The sequence below is a fragment of the Acanthopagrus latus genome, chromosome 11 (genome assembly GCF_904848185.1).
Source record: "Acanthopagrus latus isolate v.2019 chromosome 11, fAcaLat1.1, whole genome shotgun sequence".
NCBI classification, from domain to species: Eukaryota; Metazoa; Chordata; class Actinopteri; order Spariformes; family Sparidae; genus Acanthopagrus; species Acanthopagrus latus.
In genome coordinates, this window is record NC_051049.1 from 20,637,480 (window position 1) to 20,651,893 (window position 14,414).

The 14,414-nt window shown below is 42.1% G+C and overlaps 1 protein-coding gene across 3 annotated transcripts in view; it reads right to left on the reverse strand.

The window, feature by feature from the left end:
• Window positions 1-14,414, reverse strand: part of anos1b (anosmin 1b) — a 48,536-nt gene that overhangs the window by 9,299 nt on the left and 24,823 nt on the right. For all 3 annotated transcript variants that reach the window (XM_037116109.1, XM_037116108.1, XM_037116110.1), the window contains exons 3-7: window positions 7,431-7,493; window positions 6,570-6,777; window positions 5,277-5,461; window positions 3,569-3,698; window positions 159-252 (exon numbers count right to left, since the gene is read on the reverse strand). In XM_037116109.1, the coding sequence (XP_036972004.1) occupies window positions 159-252; window positions 3,569-3,698; window positions 5,277-5,461; window positions 6,570-6,777; window positions 7,431-7,493 (680 nt within the window). The remainder of the gene's footprint in view (window positions 1-158; window positions 253-3,568; window positions 3,699-5,276; window positions 5,462-6,569; window positions 6,778-7,430; window positions 7,494-14,414) is intronic.

A 14,414-nucleotide genomic window follows, 5' to 3' on the forward strand; every position in this document is an offset into this window, starting at 1 on the left:
CCATTGCAGCTGTGTCACGGCTGTCATTTGAGGAGATCTACTAGATTATAAAACTTTTGGTAAGTACGAATCTATTACAAAACATATAAACGTAGGGCCTAGGTGTAAAAATACCAGAATTCCCCATCAACCATCTTTAATCTGGTGGGATAGCCTACCTTTCTGTGAACTGTGCATCTGGTGGTGAACCCGTGTAGTCTAAAGTCTGGTTGCTCACTCTGACATTATTTGGATGTTCTGGAGGTGAGGGGTCTGCAGAAAGAGATGGTCAGAGAAAAAGTTGTCAAGAACGAAATGGCAGAAGTTACCATCAAAATAAAAAATGAAGCTTGTTTTTCAGCCCTGCATGTCTCCACCATAAATATATTGCATGCAGACAGCCGGACAGAAAGAAGTCTGCAGATCATGTTGTTTGTCATGTATTGTCCCAGTGGCAAGGAAACATTAAGACTATATGAAGATTTTGTGAAGACTGATTGAGGTTAGTATAAGTATTCCCACAAAGTCCAGGCCGTACACCAGCTTGACTGAATTGTCTAATAACTTGATTTTAATGTGCTGCAGTGGAGAAAATATGGAAACCATTCCGGGGGGCTAATTTCCTCCTGGTCGTATTCAAGTCTGCAAAGATAAGATTAGATTAACAGCATCAAAGCTGAGCGATACCAGAGAGCCTTGAAGCTTCCATTTTCAGTAGCTACCACAACACAGACCAAAGGCGACCACCACTAAGTTATTGTTGCCTCTGAGATTAAATCCGGAGGTCACTCGCTCTTTCAACACTGGCTCTGTATCTCATAACAACCTCGAACCCCAGCCCTTTATTTGATTAAAACTACAAAATGCATCTGATTAGGACTACAACCCCCATGGCAGGCCTCCCACAGGCCACGGACAGCGCTTGGCTGACCCAGCTGCAGAGATCAAAGTTAGGGCAACATATCAGGGCTGCAAGACCTGGCCTGCATGTGTGGTTTTCCTTTGGACCAAGATGGGTGTCTCTCAGTGCCAACAGTAATTGAACCAAAGTCGTTCTTCTCCGAAGCCTTTTTCATTATTTGCATCTCCCTCAATCAACTAATTCCAGTGCATTGTTTCATGAGATGAAGACACAAAGATGAGTTTTCAGATCCAGACATTCCCTCCTAATTACTGCTGGCAGGTCGTGTGCAACCCCAACATCTGAATGAGCAGGAAAAGAGGATTTTCAAATTCAAATTCTCTCTCTGGTTCAGATCAGGTCACAGTGGAGAAACCTCAACCATCCTGACATCTGCCAGCTTCCTGATTTGTGACCCCTGACCTCCAGCCCCTGACTAATCAGCCCAATGAACTGGAAACACAAGACTCTGACTCCGATCAGATGGTATTTAGAATGTCAAAGTGTGTCTTTAACCTTTAACCCCAGCCTCAAATATGTACAAAGGACACACATGCATATATAGACACACAAACTTAAAGGAATAATTCAATGTTTTTTGAAGCTTTCTTGCTCCAAAGGTGAGAATAGAGATTACACCAATAATTGAATGTTACTACTCAAACACTATACTAAAGTACAATTTTAAAGTCCTTTACTTGAGTAGCTCCACTTTCTGCTAATTTGTAGTTCTATTCAACAACTATTTTGAGGGCAAATATTGTACTTTTTACTCCACCATATTTATTTGACAACTTAGATCCAATGGTCAATCGACCAATAGTATACTGTGTAGATACATATTAATAAATGTATACTTTATTTGTACAATTGATACTTGAGAAAATGTTGGGCCAAAAAAATTACTTTTGACACTTGCATATTTAATATTAGATATTTTAAGAGTTTTGGTCGAGTAATATTAGCACTTTTACCAAAGCAATATTTCATCTTTACTTTTACTTATCATGACTTTTAGATACCACCCGCATTCCTGTCTGCTGCACATAAGGCTACAGTTAGCCAGCACCCAGCTAGCATAGCTTAAAAACACTCAAGTGTGAAAACTACAGTTTGTAGTTTCTGTGAGGCAGGTTTTAAACTGGTTGCTTGCTTGGTAGCCAGCAGTCAACTAGCCTAGCTTAGCATAAAGAGACTGGAAGTAGGGGGGAAACAGCTAACTTTCCATTTAAATGTAACAAAATCTGCATCTCAAAGCATACAGGAGGAATTGAGTTTGCCCTCAGCCTAAAAACAACAACATCATCAACATAATAATAACAATAATAATATTAATAACCCACATAAGCCCCTGTATAAAGCACAAACTGTAGCTTTCACAATTTGTTATTCATGCAAAAATAAGACAACCGGCTACTGGTTAAAGCCTTAATGTGGTGCTTCTGGTGGGTGTTACAAGTAACCTTAGGCCACTGACATACACACTTCTCAAATCTGAACTACAGATCAAGCAATCTATTTGGTTGATCCAGCATCTTATCTGGAAACTTTCTCGAGTGTGGGTTTACATGTCAGAATAGTGACACTATTTCCACAAGTGATCATCTCTCAATCTCTCATTAAGTGACTTACATTTGCCGATCTTATAATCGTCCCATCTGTTGCACGGATAGAGTGTTTTTTTTCTTTTGTCAGTGTTTTCTTTGGCTGCGTGTTATAACCTGAATCTTCAAGCACAAAAACAGACAATTTTTGTATTCACTTAAATGGGAGGAAGCCTTATTCTACCTTTAAAGGTCATGAGAGTGGCGCCAGTCTTTTCATCTAACGCTCAACAATAACACCAATGAGATTTTTTCACAAAAGGTCCAAATGTTTCTTTAACAAGTTGCATATTATCTAAACTCCATTAGAAGGCTGAAGAGTTTGACTTTTGGTGTTTTGTTGAAGACGGTGGAAAATGCTATCTCAGACACCTCTTCATAATCTCCCATAAGTGCTCAATTGATAAAGAACCTTTTTCCAAAGCTCAGTCCAACCTGAAGTCATTATTCACATACAAACATGCTTTAGCCAATCCTGGCAGGGGATTCATATCACTAGCCAATCCTGGCGCAACACCAATATGACCTAAGTCTGCTAAGCATTAGAGTGAGGACCTCCTACAGTGCGTGTGTGTGTCTGTGTGTGTGCGTGTGTGTGCGTGTGCCTGTCTTACTCTCACTTTCACCCTCTCTCACTGACCCACTCCAGGGATTTCACTCTGGCACTAAACCGATGTGTTCAGTATATGCATGTGCGTGTCCGTACACTACAGTATGTGTGAATATGTGCTTGTGCAGTTATGTGTGTATTTTCTGTTTCCTGTCCGTGTTTTATGGACTGGCTGATGGTTCTCCTGCTGTGTGTACCTTATCCATCAACCCTGAGTGAAAGAGAGAGAAAGAACAGGGAAGGACAGGAAGGGAAGGGTTCCTGAGTTTCAGACGCTTCCTCAGAGGGGTGTAATATCTCTCTTAAAATGACACAAATGGAACGCAAGAATCTGTGTTTTGCTCAGTGTCTCATGACAGAATATCAAAATTCACAGACAGGTTACGGGAACAAGCAGAAGGAATCATCACTCTCTGAGAAACAGTCATAACAGCCCTCTGAAGAAAATTAGTGCATGTGTTCAGGCTGCTTTACCTTTACTGGAGATGTAGTGTTTGCTGGGCGTGGTGAAGCCTCTGCTGCCGTGGCTGTTGATGGCTGCGACTCTGAACTGGTACCAGCGCTGAGATCTCAAGTCTGACAGAACCACGTCCTCAGACAGGGTCTGTCAAATGACACGAAAATACTTTTTGTTAAAGATTTTTGTACAGATTTGAGAGTGCCATGAACCATCTCATCTATCTTGGCTAGAAAGCAAATATTCATACTTTCTGTTTTCATTTCTAAAGGAAAACAGGGTCATAGAAACTGGTATGGTTCGTGCATGTCCTCGACAGGAGGGCTCCACAGCTGATCGTTAAAACCGATCCAAGCATCATTGGTACCCAAGCTGCCCATCTCCAAGCATCAGTTATATTGGTGAGGTGAGATGTCTGCACAGAGCCCAAAGTGTCAGCCCAGCCACAGCCTGTTCACCCTGCTACCATCTGACAAGAGATCCACAAGTATCTGCTGCCGCACCACCAGACTACGAGTAGCTTCTTTCCTTAGCATGGGAGACTTTTCTTGTCCTCCACAGTCCATCATGAACAATTTGTTTATATGACTTTATTATCAATTACCAATTTGTTTGTATCATTGTTTTTTGTGTGATTGCAGCTTACAGCTAGGCTTTTGTAATTTGTCTTTTGTTTTTACATTGACAATTAAATTAATCCTATGACTTGAAATCACAGTTATTATAATTATATTTAGCTATAGAAAAAAGCTTGTTTAAATCCAAACAAACCTTTTCCGTAATGTCTCACAAATTCATGTCATATCTTCCTTCAAAAAGGATGACACAGCCTGGTGTACTTTTACACATATAAGTTTCAGAGTCAATGAGCTGGAAAGTCAGATGAACACAGTCAGACTGGAATCCCGTCTGATAATAGTAAAATTCAACAATTTGCCAAAATTATGGTTAAAACTGCTAAACATTCACATGTTTTGTCTAACTGACAGTGCAAATGTAATCACTGCTTAAAATCTACTCATCCACACACACACACACACACACACACACACACACACACACACACACACACACACACACACACACACAGACACGAGCTGCCATCTATTTAAGTCTATAATGAGCGTTCAGTCATTCAGACTCAGCCGGTGGAACGACTGTGGCTGCCTGTGGTTCCTTTTTAAGCTCTGCTTATTTACCTAACCTCACACAGGCACACACACACGGACGTACGGTGCACACACACACACACACACACGTGCAGATGTACGGTTTACCCTGGCAGAATGGGAGACTGGCTGGGGTGGAGAGGTTTAGACAGCAAGGCAGCAGACGGATGAGGTGGAAACAGAGTCTAACATCCATCTCCATAGCTGAGAAGTTTCATCATTCGAGGCAAATTGAGAGTTATGAGGTAAAGATATGTTACAAACTTTGTGGCTGTGCTCCGCTGTTAAAGGCACAGGGAACCATCTTTACAGCTTCAGTGACTCATGGGACGTTGGTTTCTTCTAGCAATTAGCCTCCTGACATCAACAATACTGTACCACAGCTAATACCTCCCAATAACATAGAGAGGGCGGCATTAACAGGATGATAAAGTATCTCTCCACAAAAAAAAAAAAACAGTAAACAGTCACTGTACGTTTTCAATATCTCAAGCCTCCAAAAGATCAAATAAGGATGAAGGATAAAAGGTGAGAAGAGGCTGGTGAGTGTAATTACCATGGCAACGGTTGTCCATGGAGAGGCGTGGTCTTCACTTGGATGAATCCCGACGTTCCAGCGGGACTGCAGCATGTAAACGATTGGCTCCACACTGATGTTGAACTTTGACACCCAGGCCACCTTCACATGACCCTCTGAGTCCTCCACGAAGCTCATCTCTCTGCGGGGCTTCAGTGGAACACCTAGTGGAGAGACAATTTCGCCAATCAATCAACTTTGCCCAATCTCAGCCACACAGGCGTCTGAGGCAGTTTGCCCTCCTGTCTAGATCCATGCAGGCTTTAGCTGGAGCTGTTAACCACGCCAGGGCTGTCTGAGGCTTCAGATTCAGTCAGGCAGGCAGTATTTAAGGATCTTTATTGCATTAAATTCCATTTAATTCATTTAGCAGGCACTTTTGACCAAACCGACTCACAATATTTACATTTAAACACCATAGGAACAAGCTAGATGTCATCAAGCACTGAAGGAAGATCCATCCCAGAGAAACAACTCAAGGCCTGCTCAGTGTTTTGAGTACTGCAACAAACACTGGTGGTCAGTCAGAGCATATCAGCTAACAGTGAGTCTGTTATGCTTGTTTTTTTTTTTCGCCTTTCCTCCAGTGTTTTCTAGAGGTCCTTGTGCATTTAAAAGATCTTAAAAAAGGTCAAAGTCCGCACCAATAGAAACTCCTCTCTCCCACAGAGAAACACTGATCCACACTTTGTCACCATATCACACATTTGCATGATCTAGTTTGGCACATAGGAATTGTTTTAGCGCAGCTGCTCTGTTGTGTCTAGTGGTGCTGGCTCAGGTGTTTGTGAGCTGACCAATCAAAGCAGACTGGGTATTTGGAAGGGAGGCCTTAAAGAGACAGGAGCTTAAACATAACGTTGCAGACAGAAGGGGAATACCGTGCTGCTCATTTTCATGGCTTTACGGGGAGGAAACCCTCAGAGATGACAGAAAACGGGTTGAGAGAGAGAGGGAATGTCATGCAGCAAAGGGCTATAAGTCAGATGCCAACCCTGGGCCGCTGCAGCAAGGATAAAGCCTCTGCACGTGGGTCCCGTGCTCTACCAACTTAGCTACTGGGGCACCCATGTAAACCTATTCTAGTAGTAACCACATATAAAATTATGAACCTGAAATGAGCATAACTAACTTTGATCTGCCTGTTGTCATGCATACTGGAACAATGAAACACTCTTTCAAACTATTTCCATCAGCTTAGCAGCCACCTATAATAGAGCCCACAAGAGGTTATAAACAAGTCCTAACCAGCTGCGAGGAACATGCCTTTACCTTTATATAGATTGGCCGGGGCTTGGCAAGTGTGTCCACAGCCATTAGAGCAGCATTTTCTGGGGGAGGGACAATGCTGGTCCGAGGAACAGCTCTCCACACAGGCGGCAGCAAACCCAGTGGCTCGCTGAGGCGGAGGGCAGTCTCCCTGACGGGACGACCTCAGAGAGGTCAGAAACTCCCTGCTGGTCACACACTCTGTCTGCTTCTGAGGGAAAGAACAGGGGGGAATTGTTATTACTACAGTTGACACATAACGGAAATAATACGTAATGTATGAACACACACATGAGGGCAGAAAAACACACAGAGGAGGTGAAAGTGTTTCCTTTGGTAAACTTCTGCTGACTTTTAAGGCAGCTCTTGAGATCTGGTCTGAAAGGGGGTGCATGTGTGTTTAAACATGTGTGTGTGTATGTGTGTGTATGTGCGTGCGTGCGTACATGTGCGTCTCTCAGTGTCTCTGCACATGGCTGCAGATCAGCAAAAATGTAAACACAAGCTTTAGCTAATAACTCTGAATTACACTGTGTTCCTAACCAGCCAGCCAGTCATCCGTCCAGCCAGTAACATGCTTCAGCTATTGTGATGAAACACTAATCTGAAGACCACAGCGACTGGCTTCACAAATAATCATTTAGGGGCCACACACACAAAATACACTCAAAAATGTATACGTTTAAGAGCTCACAAACATGTTATTCATAACACAAGCTTTCACAAGCACACACGGGAATGCTCGGGAAAAAAAACTGCTTCACAGTGCCAGCAAAAAGCACGTTTCTGGACCGGATGGAGTGACACCGCCACCGAGGGTGTTGTGACTAACACACACACATACACACACTCTTTCTGTCTTACCTCACAGGACTTTGGAGAGAGAACCTTCCTGGTTTCCCACAGATCTTTGCACGGCTGGAGGCACTACACATAAACAAAAACGAAAAGAAATAAAACACGAGTTTAGTTTACACTTTTCATCACACGTGAGCAAAAAACTAAATTTGTGCATCAACACCTCTTGGTTAAACATTCCTTTAAAATTGCCATATATTTTGTTTTGATTCACAACAATTGTGAATAATCATTTTCACATCACTATTTCAATTTCAAATCAAAATCCAAATGATACGACATTTGCTTTTCTACAATCTTAATCAAAGACCTCGAAAAAACAGTTTGATTCTATCCACTCATATAAGAGTGGTCTCAATCTTCTACACTCTACACTTCAACTCTACGACACAAAGCAAAACTAAGCATATTTCCCAAATTGTCTGACTTTTCCTTTAAATAGCTGGGGAAAAAAACCTGTTAAAAGAAGAATAAACGACAAAGCGACAGCAGGTTTTAGACTAAGCTTTTAGCATTCAAGCAGGTAGGGAACACAAAGAAACACATACTCCTAAAAGCACACATGCACACACTCATCTGGTTTGCCACCTCAGTGAACTGGTGAATGATGGCTCTTACCAAATTAAAACCAGACAACATATAAAAACTGTGGTTTCACCCCCAACCTCCTCCCCCCTGCTCTCCCTCTCCCTCTGTCTGTCTCCCTCCATGTGCCTGGCTTCAATCATTTCTACAATTTATTCCATCGCACTGATTCCAGGGGAACAAATGGAATCAACAAAAAGCCATAAAAGCTTCATCTTTAAACAAATAAAGGGCTACTGTTGGATGACAGAGTCTCCAAAAGCTGCGTTAAAAAGGCTCATTTGCAGACTGACGACTATAAATATTCCAAATGTCAAGTGTGGGCTTTTAGGGTTATCATCCCACTTGAGCACCGCATTTAAGACCACATAAACGTTCATTTTATGTACAAAATGAAGTGCAAATACTACAAAATTGTCACTGGAACTGTACAGCATCAACAAACCAAAGCCAGTGAAGCCACATGTGCTGGTTTTTAACCTCTGGGACATAAAATGGAGTCTCAGCGAGAAGCGTGATAGCTGTTTAATGTTGTACCATTGGTTCATTAGATTCAAGTCATGGAAGAAAAAGTTTTGAGTTAGCTTAAAGTGATACTCCACCCTGAAATCTCTCCGTGGAGTATTAAACACTGATCTGTAGGTCTGAAATGTGGGTGTAAGATGGTTGTAATTTGTTGGAGGAACGGAGGCTGTGGTCAGCTTAGGTTGCTGTAGGTTGCAATGGATTCCAACAGTGATGACACACCGGAGAGAAACTGAAACTCCTTCTATACTGTTTATCAAGATTATCACCACGCTTCACAAAACATACGTTTAAACCAATATCAACACACATCTGTGTTTTCTAATATTTTTTCTCGGTTGTATAAACTTTATTTGTGGGTACTGCAATTATTTCACACTCTTTCACATACTGCTGATGAACAGGAACATAAAATAAAGTTTGCTGTCTTGCTGTGACATAATTTACTTCCCTCTGTCCTCAGACATTAATCTGTAAAAGCTGGATAAGCACACATTTGTATTATGCAACTATGAAACATAGAAGTTTATGCAACAGTTTCATATATAGTGTCTTCTGAATGAGTCACAGGTGGACTGTGGTATGAAATTATGACCAGATGTACGAGTCAATGCACAATACACATCTAGAGCTGCAGCGATTCCTGGATTCACTGGTTAGTCAATTGACAGAAAATTAATCAGCGTATATTTTGATAATAACGTGATCATTTTGAGCCATTTTACAGTAAGAAATGCTGACAATTCTCTGGATTCAGCTCCTCAAATTTGTTTTTTAAAATGAATATGTTTAAGTTTTGGACCGCTGGTTGGACAGCACAGCACATTGAGATGTCGCCTTGGGCTCAGGGAAATTGAGACTGAGCATTTTTCACCATTTTATAACACTTTATATACTGAGCAATTAATCGAGAGAAAAAAATGTAATGATGAAATGAAAATGATCATTGGCTGCAGCTTACAAACATCGTATCACATGTCAAACAGGTGCCAGAATGCATAACTCCATCCATCCATCCATCCATCCATCCATCTTCTTCCTCTTATCAGGGGCCGGGTCGCGGGGGCAGCTGTCTGAGCAGGGACACCCAGACTTCCTTCACCCTGAACACCTCCTCCAGCTCTTCCGGGAGGAGCCCAAGGCATTCCCAGACCAGCCGAGTGTCCTGGGTCTTCCTCGGTCCCAAAGTTCATGACCATAGGTGAGGGTAGGAACATACTGTAGATTGACCAGTAAATCGAGAGCTTCGCCTTTCGGCTCAGGTCTTTCTTCGCCACGACAGACCGATACAACAACTGCATTACACTCAATAATGCAAAACTCATTGAAGAAAATGTGATAAAACTGATGTTGAGTTGATGCAGTCAGTTTGTCAGCTTGCCAATGTGGTAGCCAGGTGTGGTCTTTAAGGAAGGACAGCAATGATGTGCAGCTTTTTTTTCATTTATCTACATCTTTTACAGGACAGCAGAACAGAACAAGTGTTATGATACCTCATTCAAAAGATACAATCACTGACCCCCTCTTTTTTTATTGAACAGACCCAACACCCAATCAGACAAAGCAGTGTATAACCAGAGTCCTTTTGGTAAGACAGTAAGTCCACAAACACAGACATTTCTTTCCTGCAACTGACCCAGACTGTGCACAGCTACTCAATATAGCCTCAACATGAGATATAGCCCGAGGACAACACAAAACTCCAGTAAGAATAAATAAAAAATGTGCCATGAGTATAACAGTTACATCTGAATCAACCGATCTACCAGGTGCCAGGACAAATGTAGTCAGACATTCCCTCTTTAAAGGCCAGAAAGGAGCCCAACACTCCTTGTTTGACTTGTTTGAAAATATTCTCTCCCCATTACTCATTTCAATTTAGCTATTACTTTCATTGGCCCAATCTTTTTCCTTAAAACAGCGTGGCGCACTCGCAAAGTTTCTATGGGCTTGTCACATTAGGATCCATTAAAACTGCAGAGCTGACCGCAGCCATTGTTCTCCCTGAACAAGGAAATTACAAACCTTTTACAGCCGCCTTTGAAGCTTTTGTCTGTAAAGGATACAATTTGAGAGAAGTATCACTTTAACTTATTTTCCTTTTCTCTCCTCTGTAGGTTAATTATGCATTCCTCAAGGAGTCTGGGTATGAGGAGACAGGGAGATAATACAACACACACACACACACACACACACACACATACACACACACGTATACACGCACACATAATCACACAGCATTGTAACCAGATCCTGAAGTGTGATGTGTTTCTTCAAGGAACTCTCGTGGGTCTCTTCACTCGACCATGTGCTGCTAAGTTGTCAAAATCTCCCCCAGAAACACCTCACACACACACACACACACACACACACACACACACACACACACACACACACACACACACACACACACACATCCAAACCCTGCCCACTCTGCACTCCCCCTCTTCCTCCACCGCCACTTTGATCAGTTACAGACATGTTTAATTTCTCACTCCTCTCCGCTCCTCTCATCCTTCATCCTCCCCAATTCCTCTCTCTTCCGCCCTCTTCCTCCCGTCCCTTTCTATAATCCTCTGTTGTTTTTGTCTCCTGTCTTCACATTATCACTCTTTTTCTTCTCCTCCTGACCTCTCATCCCTGTGCTGCCTTCCTCTACTTCCTTCCTTGCCTCAGCTCAACACCTTTCCTATCCTTCTTCTTCTACTCTCCAGCCCTCTAAGGCTAAAACTACCTAACCCACTGAAGGTCACAGGTGAGAGCTACCCAGTCTGGAGGTTTTGTTGTGGTTAGAGGCACTCGTAGAAATTGTGCTTACATGTAAATGTGACACTCTGGTACATTCATCCTGTTATTAAACATAGAGCAGTGTAGCTAGAGTGCTCAACAAATCCAAGTAAATCATCATAATCAGGTGAAGGAGTTGTGTTCCATTAGCACTGAGATGATTTTTATCAGAGAGTAGGTTGGGTGTTGTGGTGAATGGAGGTATGGGATGCACACTATGTAATTACACTATCACAGGTTTGAGTCTTTTTCCTGTCCTTGTCTCCACTGGGTGTTATCCAGTCCAAACCCCAAAGACCAGCATTTATTATTTTACATGGTCAATAGAACAGCAGGGAGAGAGAGGTGGGGGGGGGTCAAGGCTAATAGATTTAAGATAAAAACACTTGTGATGTGTAGAGGGTACACACCTTACACTCTCAAATATCACCTGGATGTTGTAAATCACTTAAAGCACCCGCACTGTATTTGTGTAACAGGAGCTGAGAGACGGACGGACAATTTGGCCTTGAAGGCGACATGATGAGTTATGTGTGTGAGAGAGACACACAGCAGAGGTCAGAGATGTTACTGTTTAACACACCAACACACTGTAACAACAGTGCCCAGATTAATGACCATGTACGTGTCTGTGTGTGTGCACAGTGTGCACTGGTGCTCCTCAGATATCTGAATAATAATCAATCACACACACATACACACACCTTGTCTCCGGGGCCCCCTGTGGCCTCCCCTGCTGTTTTATGGCCTCACCTGCCACGATAGAGGGATGACAGCCACACTCAGCAAGAGGGAGGAGAGGAAATGGGAGCGGGAGGGGAGGAGAGATGCGGTTTCGGAGTGGATAGAGGAGGGAGAAGAAGTGAGTGTCAGTTGAAAAGGAGAGAAGAGATGAAAGACAAATAGTGAAACAGGTCCAGAGAGAAGGTGGAGTGAGAGAGAGAGGGAGGGAGACAGCGACAGGCCAGATGTGCTCACTCTCCACTCACAGTCACCAGTTCAGTGGGTGCAATGTGAAAAACTATTTATGATAATTTATGTATTCAGCTTGTCATCAGTTCAGAGCTTCGTTTCTATATTTTCTACCCTGCAGAACATATGTGCAGCATTCAGGACTGGATGTACTATTCTTTGATTTTTTGTGCCAAAAAAGAACAGCAGCACCGATATCAAACATTTTAAAATGCTGTTTTCAGTTCCGTGAATAGAGAACTCATCTACAGCAACCTTATCTTTTTTACATAGGAAGTCAGAGTAATTTAACTGTTAATCCTTGGCTATACAAGCTGATACAATACAATTGTGTACAACCTGCAGTGTTAAACGTTCAACAAGGAAGTTCACCACGGGCTGCCAGAATCAACAAAATATTGAAGTCCCTTATAGCTTCTTTACATGATGTATCAATCAATCAATCAATTAGACCTAATTAATTGAATCCAGCTCTCTGTCCTTGAAAAATTAAATCCATAACAAGCAGGTATCATGGCATAAGTCCTATCCGTGGAAGCATTTTTAAACATCTTTCTGTAAATTTGAATGAACTGTGATGTCTCCATGAGTTATAATCGTGGTGGAAAGGTTAGAGCTGTAAAGATGTAGCTATGACTGCATGCCTCACGGTGGTATCAGCAAGTACATCTCTTGAAGGTGAGACCAAATTTCAAATAAACCTTGTTGCAATAAAATACTTTTTTTCTTCTGTAAAAAGCAGAAAATAACTTGAAAGTAATTTTCCACCAGCGTTCCACCTTCAGCTATTTTGAGAACCAGAAAGCTCTGTCTGAAGTGAAGAACAACATCCTCTTCATGTTTTCTCCTACAAAGTTATTCAGCAGATTTCCTGCGAAATCTGACCTGGTGGCCGACATTGTAACATGCAGTCCAGTGGTTGGTGTCAAGTACTGAATGTGAGGTTAAAGCTGTTTTTGTAGAGATGATTTGTTGGTGCTACAGTGCTACGTTCACCAGTGTAACACTGCCACTGTAAACCGCATATGCTGTATGTAAGATGGATCATTTTTTTTCAAAATCACAACATGTTCTGTTCAAAGTCTAGATTAAATGAAAGTGTACTTTTATGCAAAATGAGTTCCCACAGAACATCTCCGAGGACATGAATACGATTTTAACTACTTTTTGAATAAGCACACGCACACACACGCACACACACACACACACAAACACACACACGTGCATATGCCGTAGGTATACACACTCACACACTTCAGGCTTTGTGGTAGATGAGTGAAAAGTAGCGGAACAAATTCCCCAAAATCCCTCTGAAAAGCATGTTAGACTTTAGCCAGACCTTTGGAAAAACATGAAGACCAACCAGAGCTAACTGAAGCCGGCGGCTTGTGGGTGGAGAAGAAAGGCTGAAGGAGCGAGAACAGAGGGAAAGAAAAAAAGAGATCAGGAGGGCGATCATCAAGACAAATGCTTGGAGATAGCTCAGTGGTTAACTTCCTCACCTCTCAAACCACATGTGCCCACAGTGACTGAATTCCCACCAGAGCTTTCTCTCCCTCTCTTTCTCTCCCTCTCTTTCTCTCCATTTCCCTTAATATTATTTTTCTGTGCTTTGTCTCCATCCAAACTAAAACTACTAAAAGATGATGACTACTATATTTTGGACATATAAAGGAAGAAAGTATGGACAAGAATGAAATGATTATGTTGGTACAGTACCAGGTGGTGGACAAACTGCCCCATTTACACGAGGTCTGTGAACATTTCAGATGGTAAAATAAAAAATAAAAAAAACAGGATCGGATCTGAGAACCTGGTATATTCCTTCAAATGCCCTGCGAGCGTGAGCTGGCATTTCTGACAATATTTTTGACAGAATTGGTGGTTACGGTGAAGTAAATGTTACAATTTCTCAACCAGACATTATATTTAAACACCGGACAAGTTTGAACAGCAGAGGGGATGGAAATGACTGTGGGAAAAGGAGGAGAAAGAAAAGGAATTAAAATTGATGTGTACGGATAGAGAGCTGGTGTTTGCAGCTGTTGAACTGGGTAATCCAAATGAATGACTGAGATACTTTAAAATCTAAGGAGGAGTGCCCGATTGTTGAAATTCAAC